The following is a 9,975-nucleotide window of genomic DNA, read 5'->3' on the forward strand; positions in this document are numbered from 1 at the left end:
TGTCCCCCAGCCCGAGGGGGACAGGAGGGCTGGGGGACAGTAGAATAGAAAACAGTGTATACATAGCCTTTTTGTGGCTCAATTTAAATGTATTGTCTCAACAGAAGTTGATCTCCACCAAACCCAATAAGAACATTTGCATATAATGTATAATATTTTGAGTGTAAGGCATGACTGAAGCACGACTGAGCCTCTCTCTACATCTCCACAGCCTGAAACTCAGACCTGTCAGCCCAGAATGCTCTGGATCTGCTGTTGGGAAACTCACACAACAAAAAGTTGTGACCTTTCACGTGTCTGAGACTGGCGAGACCCTGGTGCAGGAGGTATATGTATTATTATGATACAACACCCCCCCCCCGGGCCTCACTGTTTAAATGTATGTGGCCAATATACCACGACTAAGGGCTGTTCTTAGACACGTCGCAAAGCTGAGTGCCTGGATACAGCCCTTAGCCGTGGTATATTGGCAATATAACACTCCCCCTGAGGTGCCTTATTCTTATTATGAACTGGTTACTAGTGTAATTAGAGCATTAAAAATACATGTTTGGTCGTACCCGTGGTATACGGTCTGATATACCACAGCTGTCAGCCAATTAGCCTTCAGGGCTCGAACCACCCAGTTTATAATATTATATATTTGGTGCAGTTTCTTTTTAGCAATTGATTTATCATGGGCTGAACCTTTACTTTATGTGAGGTTGTGTGGTGTTCACTGGGTTTGTTGTCTGTTCTGTTTGTTGGTGTTTGTTTGTGTGAAATCACCAAAATAAGGATCCATTCGGTCCAGGAGGGTTATGAGGCGGGGACCAATGAGAATGGAGAGATCACCCAGCTGGCCATCCAGGCCTAGAAGGGGGCAGAAGGCTTCAGTGTGTTGGAAAAGGTGGAACAAGCTACAGAGGAGATCCAGAGCATCGGACCTGAATACAGGTACAATCACATCAGTCAGGTGCAACACCATGGTCTGACCAGGGTTGTGTTCAGTAGGGCAATGGAGAACAAAAACCTCTGCTCTCATTGGACAAGTTCTGGTAGTACTCCCCTGTTTTCACTATGTTCCACTGTGTGTGTGTGTGTGTGTGTGTAGACGTTTTCACCATGTTTTTGCTGTCCCAAACAAATGTTCATGATCGGGGTGAACTCATGTAGTTTGAGTGGGTCAAGGACACACCGGTGATGGCTGTTCCGTTCTGCAGACCTCTGTCAGATGTCCTGATCATTTTCGGACATGTCAGAAATTTGGGTTGTGCAATTTGTAGTCTGAACAGTGCTACGACGCGATTGGGCAAGGGCTACTGCCAATAAGCACTCAGCATGTGAGGCAAAAACTATGATGGCGAAGAGGAAAGCAACAACAACCACATCAAGCACCGTGAGGACTGAGGGGACAGAAGACAGATCGGTGGAGCTGTGGAGAGAACACAGCTGCCTTTTCATTATTAAATGTTTTATATGACCTCTAGTTCACGCTGTAGATTAGAAAGTCCATATTATCCACGTCTGCCCAAACATTGGCTGGTCCATTTAGATAGTTCAAATAAACCCTACTTAATCTATAAAAAAAAACATTTTACAGAAAATTGATGATTTGCAGTATGGATCAGATGAGATGGTGGTCATTACCACTAAATACATTAATAGGGACATTTTAGGTGTGCTGCAGAATATTTTATCAATGTGTGCCATGGTTCCAAAAGGCCTGGGAACCACTGGGCTAGAGAAATGTTCCCCCATTTTTCTTACACCAGTCTTTTCCTTTTAAATTCATGAGGGAAGTGAACAGGTTGTCACACCCTGATCTGTTTCACCTTTCTTTGTGATTGTCTCCACCCACCTCCAGGTGTCTCCTGTTTTCCCTATTAGTTGTATTCATCCCTGTGTTTCCTGTCTCACTGTGCCAGTTCCTCTTGTTTTGCCAAGTCAACCAGCGGTTCTCCTAGCTCCTATTTTTCCCAGTCTCTGTTTTTTCCTAGCCCTCCTGGTTTTGACCCTTGCCTGTCCTGACACCAAATCTGCCTGCCTGACCACTGCCTGTTCTGACTTCGAGCCTGTCTATCCCCTTGTACTGTTTGGACTCTGACCTGTTCACTGAACCCCTGCCTGTCCTGGCCTCAAGTCTGCCTATCGCCTGGTACTGTTTGGACTCTGACCTGATTTATGAACTCTCGCCTGTCCCCAACCTGCCTTTTGCCTATCCCTTTTGGTATAATAAATATCAGAGCTCAACCATCTGCCTCCTGTGTCTGCATTTGGGTCTCGTCTTGTGCCATTAACAGGTGCACACTTGGAGCAGAAGGTTAGAGAAGGACAGACAAGACGAGACCCAAATGCAGAGTCATAGACCTGAACATGCTGGAGGCAGGTAGGCCCAGAGTCATAGACCTGAACATGGTTCAGGTCTATGACTCTCGGCCTACCTGCCTCCAGCATGTTCAGGTCAATATTCTATACTATTCTATTCTGTTCCTATCCTTTTTCTTACATTAAGAGGTTCCACAAGAGGATAGTTTCACTTCAGGGAGAAAGAGCTATTGACAATTGAACACACTTTATTTGCAAGGCTAAAATTGTATTTTATTTATTGGCAGCTGTGTACGTTGACAAAATTTCCCCAACCAAGTCAGTTTTAGTGATATAATCACCTATATAACATAACTGGAAGATTTAGACCTAGATTCAATCCAGACTTTGGAAGATCTGTGCTATAGTACAATTTAAATTTAAAGACAATGTTCCCGCTGTTCACAGAGACTGCAATCACGGTAAATGCTGCATCTGTCGGCTCAATCAGAAATTACTTTAACATTTCAATCCCACTGTAACGTGGTACTTTCATGATACAGAGGAAATCTAGCCATTAAGAATCTTTTGGTATCTCTGTAGATCTAGTGGATCTCTCAGTGGATATCTTACGCGGCCTGGGCCAGACCAACATTGTTGTTCTGCCTGTCAAAGATGGCATAGTACTGCCTGATGAAGACATCTCCAAGGATCCAGAGCTGCTGAGTTCCACCGTTACCAAAACCAGTCATGCAGCCGTTGGAGTTCTACAGAGAGAGAGAAATACAGAGATATAGAGAGAGAGGAGGAAAATCAGGCATATGTGGCCGTTTGCTCCTAGGATCTAAAAGAAAGGTCAAGTCTCAGATGTACAGGTGCTCTGATGAAGGAGCTTGCTACCGAAACACATCAGCATTAAAGATCAGATAGGTCAGATAAGTTGTATGTAACAACATGTGTTTCAGTCGACTACCTGGGAGGTGTAGGCAGAGGCAGAGATGGTGAAGGCGTTTCCGTTGAGGGTGAAGGTCACATCGGGCATGTTGGGGATGTTGTTGCAGTTCACGGCGGCCTAGGAGAGGAACAATAACATCATGTTATAGTTTATTCTGTGGTTAATCAGAGGAGAAAAAACAACAACAAGAGAAAAGGTTTATACCCTTTTCACACTCCAATGCCGTCCCAACCACAATGTGCTGTTTCAGATATTTACTCTTCCCATGTCACGTTCTGACCAGTATGAGGGTTATTTTGTTAGTGTAGGCTGGTCAGGACGTGGCAGAGGGTATTTGGTTTATGTGGTTCGGGGTGTGTGTATTATGTAGAGGGTAGTGGATTTATGTATTCCGGGGTTTTTTGGTCACTGCTCTGTTAGTCTATGTTCTTTCAAGTTAGTCTGTTTTCTATGTTTAGTTAATTGGGGTGTGGACTCTCAATTGAAGGCAGGTGTTGTCTAGTTGCCTTTGACTGAGAGTCCTATATATTAGGGTGTGTTTGTGTTTGTAATTTGTGGGAGGTTGTCACTTGAATTGCTGTTGTTTGCCTTTCAAGTCTGTATTCGTCGTCCATCGTTTTGTTTTGTTTGTATAAGTGTTTTCATTAAAAAGTGAATTATGAGCACTCAACCCGCTGCGCCTTGGTCTATTCCTGACGACCGTCGTTACAGAACCTCCCAACAAATCCGGACCAAGCAGCGAAGGAAGGAGCAACAGGTGGACTTAGTGGAGCAAAGGGAATTTGAGTTGGACCAACGGGAGAAATGGACATGGGAACAGATTATGGCCGGAGAGGGCCCATGGAAAAAATGGAGCGAAGACCGGGAACGCTACAGGGGAACACGACTGGCTATTAAGCCGGAGAGGCAGCCCCAAGATTTTTTTGGGGGGGGGCACACGGGTAGTTTGGCAGGGCCAGGATTGAGCCGCAAGCCAAATCCCTGTGCTTATTGGGGGCAGCCTAGTATTAGTCAGGTCCCGTGCGTTGGAGTGAGGTGCACGGCGTTGAGGCCTAGTATTCACAGGCCGGTGTGCGCAGTACCTGTGCCCCGCATTTGTCAGGGGAAAGCGGGCATCCAGCCAGGAAGGGTGGAGCCAGTACTGCGCTCGAGACCGCCAGTGCGCCTTCACAGTCCAATATATCCTGTTCCCGCTCCACGCACTAGCCCTAAGGTGTGTGTTTCAAAGCTGGCATATCCAGTACCAGCACCACACACTAGGCTTCCAGTGCGTCAGCCCAGTCCAGTACGTCCTGTTCCCGCTCCACGCACTAGCCCTAAGGTGTGTGTTTCCAGGCTGGCATATCCAGTACCAGCACCACGCACCAGGCTTCCAGTGCGTCAGCCCAGTCCAGTACGTCCTGTTCCCGCTCCACGCACTAGCCCTAAGGTGTGTGTTTCCAGGCTGGCATATCCAGTACCAGCACCACGCACCAGGCTTCCAGTGCGTCAGCCCAGTCCAGTACGTCCTGTTCCTGCTCCACACACTAGCCCTAAGGTGTGTGTTTCCAGTATGGTACCTCCATTACCAGCACCACGCACCAGGCCTCAGTGCGTCAGCCCAGTCCAGCACGTCCTGTCCATGTTCCTCGTACTAGCCATGTGGTGCGTGTCCTTAGTCTGGCACGTCCTAAGCCAGCCCCACGCACCAGGCCTTCTGGCAACAGTGCCTCGTCCAGAACTTCCGGCAACAGTGCCTTGTCCAGAGCTTCCGGCGACAGTGCCCCGGAGAGAGACGGCCCACTGTTCGGAACCAGGTGAGACGGCCCACTGTTCGGAACCAGGTGAGACAGCCCACTGTTCAGAGCCGAGTGAGTCTGGCTACAGTCCAGAACTTCCGGCAACAGTGCCTCGTCCAGAACTTCCCGGCAACAGTGCCTCGTCCAGAACTTCCGGCAACAGTGCCTCGTCCAGAACTTCCGGCAACAGTGCCTCGTCCAGAGCTTCCGGCGACAGTGCCCCGGAGAGAGACGGCCCACTGTTCGGAACCAGGTGAGACGGCCCACTGTTCAGAGCCGAGTGAGTCTGGCTACAGTCCAGAACCAAGTGAGTCTGGCTACAGTCCAGAGCTCCTAGAGTCGTCCTACAGTCCAGAGCTCCTAGAGTCGTCCTACAGTCCAGAGCTCCTAGAGTCGTCCTACAGTCCAGAGCTCCTAGAGTCGTCCTACAGTCCAGAGCTCCTAGAGTCGTCCTACAGTCCAGAGCTCCTAGAGTCGTCCTACAGTCCAGAGCTCCTAGAGTCGCCCTACAGTCCAGAGCTCCTAGAGTCGCCCTACAGTCTGGGGTCGACAGAGAGGGACATCACTGTAGAGACAGTTTATGAGGGGAGTGAGCCAGGGGTGGAGTGGGGACTGCATCCGGCTCCTGAGCCACCTCCTGAGGGGGGGAGTATTGGGGTTGGGGGGGGTGTTGCAGGAACACCGTCGTTGATGGTGGCCACCCTCCCTTCGCTCCCATGTACTTTTGGGGATTTATTAGTGTTTTGGGGGTTATTTGTTGTTGTTTTTTTTTGTGTGTGAGGTGCATCCGGGGTCTGCACCTTTGGGGGGTAATGTCACGTTCTGAACAGTATGAGGGTTATTTTGTTAGTGTAGGCTGGTCAGGACGTGGCAGAGGGTATTTGGTTTATGTGGTTCGGGGTGTGTGTATTATGTAGAGGGTAGTGGATTTATGTATTCCGGGGTTTTTTGGTCACTGCTCTGTTAGTCTATGTTCTTTCAAGTTAGTCTGTTTTCTATGTTTAGTTAATTGGGGTGTGGACTCTCAATTGAAGGCAGGTGTTGTCTAGTTGCCTTTGATTGAGAGTCCTATATATTAGGGTGTGTTTGTGTTTGTAATTTGTGGGAGGTTGTCACTTGAATTGCTGTTGTTTGCCTTTCAAGTCTGTATTCGTCGTCCATCGTTTTGTTTTGTTTGTATAAGTGTTTTCATTAAAAAGTGAATTATGAGCACTCAACCCGCTGCGCCTTGGTCCATTCCTGACGCACCGTCGTTACATCCCACTTGTTCGTTTTAGCACGGTCGTTCCAACAACTAACAAGCTTAGTACAGCTTGGTTTGGCTCGGCTTGGTTCTGCTCAATAGTGTGAAAAGCCTTATAGTTGGACATCAGTCAGTGTGTGTGTGTGTGTGTGTGCGTGGCGCGTGACTCACGTCTCCATACTGGTCAGTGGTGGCTCCGACCCAGCTGTTCATGTTGCTGATGTCAGTGGTTGGCCCAACGATCAGGGAGGTGCCGGTATCTATGATAGCCTGACACCCACCATTGCAAGCCACTGTGTTGCCGTTGATGGTAACGCTGGAAGGACAAATACTAGTTGAGTTTAACTGTTCTTCCTCTCTTTGGTTGTTTGCATATTTCTTGCTTTTGGGTTTTTGTTGTTAGCAAATAAACTTCAACTTGCTAAGTGCACAGCAAGATTTAGTCATAGGCTCCAGACTTGAAGTAGGTTTGTTCATTTGATGTACTGCTCCAATGAATTCTGGGTGATTGCATGAAAGGATGATACATGAATATTGGTATGGATATGGACCAGGATATAGGCGCTCTATGTGGACTAGTGTACCTACCTGTCCATGTTGATCTGCCAGTAGGTCTCAGAGGACAAGGGGATCCAGGTGATCTGTCCGGTGTAGTAGTTAGACTCAATGTTTCCGAAAGACACCACACTACCCTCTGCTGAGTTTCTATTGGAGGAGGAGAAAGGTCAACAAGGTTGTTCTTACATTGTTATTTATTAATATCACAACTAAGAGAAAAGGCCACCTCCCATCCAGGTATATTTGTACAGTGCAGTTACTATGTTACCCGCTCAGGTAGACAGAGAAGAGGTTCTGGGAAACGAGGCCCTGGGTCATCATGTTGTCAAAGACGGGTGTGGCCCCAGAGGCCGCCAGGTTGGGGAAAGCCAGGCCCAGGATACCGTCGGCAACCATGTTGGCCATGAAGGGAGCCTCAGTCTGACTGGCACCAAAGATCTGCTGAGTCACAGAGATACCTCCCACCTGGAAACACAGAACAGCAGGCATCAGTCACTGGGCACCATAGAAATATAATTACTTGAACAGGTTTTCCCATTCAATTGATTGGTGATGTGTGGACCGGCGGCCAGATTGAGTGTACCCAAAATAGTAATTATAATTCTTTGCTGACTATACTGGAGTCAGTTATTAATATACTTGTGTATTTTTTTAGCATGTGATGTTAATAAATGGGACTGCTAGGGGATGGTGGGTGCTGAGTGAAAGATTATTTGGGGGTTGTATTGTATGTAATGTACAGTATGTGATTGTATGTATTATAATAATGTGTAGCTAGCTACATTTACATACCGAAACAGTGTCGTATGCCAGCTGTCCAGTCATGCTGCCAGTTCCGTACTGAATAGAAACAGGCTGGTTGGCCCACGAGAAGGTGCTGGACTGTGCAGGGTTGAATTCGGCATGGTTCTCTATTCAAAACATGAACGTGTTCATTAAGTACATACCATGCCATTGCAAAATGTAACATTCATTTATTCATTGGTATTGAGCTACTCTCTACAATCCATGCTCTAAATGGGACAATATAAAAATACATTCATCCTATTCTATGGTTTTATTGTGTTGAGCGAATCCCGTTACGCTGTAAACCTTAAGGTGCTCACCTCAGCCCCTAACCTCAACCCACAACAAAGTCTCTCATTCTCTGGCTAGGTACTCAAACTGTTTTTTGCAAGTCTGTCACAAGAGACTACTCAGAAACAATTAGAAATATAGCTCTTCTCCAATTCCACCAGTATTCTTCATACCCCTACAGTATACTCACGGCAGGCCTGGCTGGAGCAGTAGACAGAGGGAACCCACAGGTTGGAGGAGCCAGTGTCAAAGATAACGTTGAAGGATTGGGGAGGGGTTCCAATGGAAATCACTCCGTAGTAGGACAACTGCAAGGAGACGATGAAACAGAGATGTACTGGAAGTCAGGGTCACACAAGTGAACATTTCAGAGTACTATGAAGAAACAGGTATTTGGTTAACTACGTAGCTAGTTACATGTCAAGACGCATGGCTATATGATCAACTCTAAGCTCATAATTAATTTGATCATGCCGGGGATTTTTTTTTTAAGAAAGACATGAACACAAACAGTAGAGCCAATGGGTTCAAACTATGCAGTCACAATATCCAACATGTAATGACATTTTTGAAACAATAATCATACAGCCAATAGACTAGGCTGGTCCCAGGTCTGTTTGCGTTGTCTACAGTGCATTAGGAAAGTATTCAGACCCCTTGATTTTTTCCACATTTTGTTACGTTAGTCTTATTCTAAAATGGATTCAATATTTTTTTCCCTCATCAATCTACACACAATACCCCATAATGATAAAAATATATAATCCATTTAAGAATAAGGCTGTAAGGCGTCACAAAATGTAGAAAAATACTTTCCGAATTCACTGTAGACAACTCCCATGTTCATTGGCAATATAGAAAAAACTGATCTGGGACCAGTCACCAGGCTAATGCAGTATATCACCATACTGCTTCTGTCTGTGCCTTACATCAGCGTCGTTGGTCATAGCCTCATCACCGGTCTGGTAGAACTTGGCCATAGGGTTGTAGGGGAACTTCAGCCTGGTCTCCTCCCATATACCCTTCTCCATCAGGGTCTCTCTGGCAGTCTTCCCCTTGATCAGAGAGATCCTGAAAACACACAATCGCAATCACCTTTATTCGCCAATTACATGTACCAGGAATTTGACCTGGTTAAATGGTGCTGACAACAATAAGCAGAATATGAAGGAAAAAAATACAAAAAACGAAGAAAAGAACAGGACTGACTTGGTATTACACTCGGAGAGGGCCACTAGGGCACACAGGACAACAGCCCACTTCATCATGGTTGCTTCTGGTTCTTCTTGGACACAGTGAGTGAAGTTAGAGTAGGAGAACCCAGGCCTTATATACAGTCATCCTGGACACCAGGACCCAATCCACAGCCAATCGACCATGTCATACAATGTCAAGCAATCTGTGTGTCCCAAAATGGCACGCTATCCCCAATATAGTGCACTACTTTTGAATAAGGCCCATATGCCTCTGGTCAAAAGTAGTGCACTCTATAGGGGATAAAGTGCCATTTGAAACACAGATGATAACACAACTTCAGATAAGAAAAGTGCGATGTGGTTAGAAATACAAAATGCCTATGAAGCAAAAGTAGATATGCTTTGGAACAGTTTTAATTGAACAGTCTGTCATTATCTAATCTTGGGAAACAAAATATAGCTGGATGCTAGTCTGTGCCATGGTGGCGTCAGTTCAGATAAACCTAGGGTTTGGCAAAGTGGGGTAAGGAAACATTTTTGGGAAGTTGAAGCTCATGTACTGCATTTATACACAATTTTACAACTCTAAAATGCTATTTGGAGAACAGCAAAAAACAACAACAAAGAAGATCTCAGCCATTAATTACCACCGCAATATCAAGATTAAAGGTCTGTGGAACGGCTTACACAAAACATTAGGAGCACCTACCTAATATTGAGCTGCGAAATAGATGCATAATACAGGCTATCAAGTCACAACATGGCCGACTTCAAATGTTGGCATCCAAAGGCGGCGTGTGAGTTTCAAAGTTTGTAGAAGCAATTTTTTTACCATAAAATTGCATCTTTCTATTAAAGGATTACATGCATTTATCATCGCAT

At 46.1% G+C, this 9,975-nt stretch overlaps 1 protein-coding gene across 1 annotated transcript; it reads right to left on the reverse strand.

Annotated features, from left to right (window-relative positions):
* Nucleotides 1–2,568: 2,568 nt before the first annotated feature.
* LOC106591919 (pepsin A-like) lies at nucleotides 2,569–9,215 on the reverse strand. Its single transcript, XM_045721497.1, has 9 exons — nucleotides 9,107–9,215; nucleotides 8,827–8,968; nucleotides 8,088–8,205; nucleotides 7,613–7,731; nucleotides 7,089–7,285; nucleotides 6,851–6,967; nucleotides 6,434–6,578; nucleotides 3,260–3,358; nucleotides 2,569–3,053 (listed from the first exon to the last, which is right to left on the reverse strand). The coding sequence occupies exons 1-9, from the start codon at nucleotides 9,163–9,165 to the stop codon at nucleotides 2,916–2,918; spliced, it is 1,134 nt and encodes a 377-aa protein (XP_045577453.1). The 5' UTR covers nucleotides 9,166–9,215; the 3' UTR covers nucleotides 2,569–2,915.
* Between the last annotated feature and the right edge of the window lie 760 nt (nucleotides 9,216–9,975).

Source organism: Salmo salar, chromosome ssa07, assembly GCF_905237065.1.
Source record: "Salmo salar chromosome ssa07, Ssal_v3.1, whole genome shotgun sequence".
Taxonomy (NCBI): Eukaryota; Metazoa; Chordata; class Actinopteri; order Salmoniformes; family Salmonidae; genus Salmo; species Salmo salar.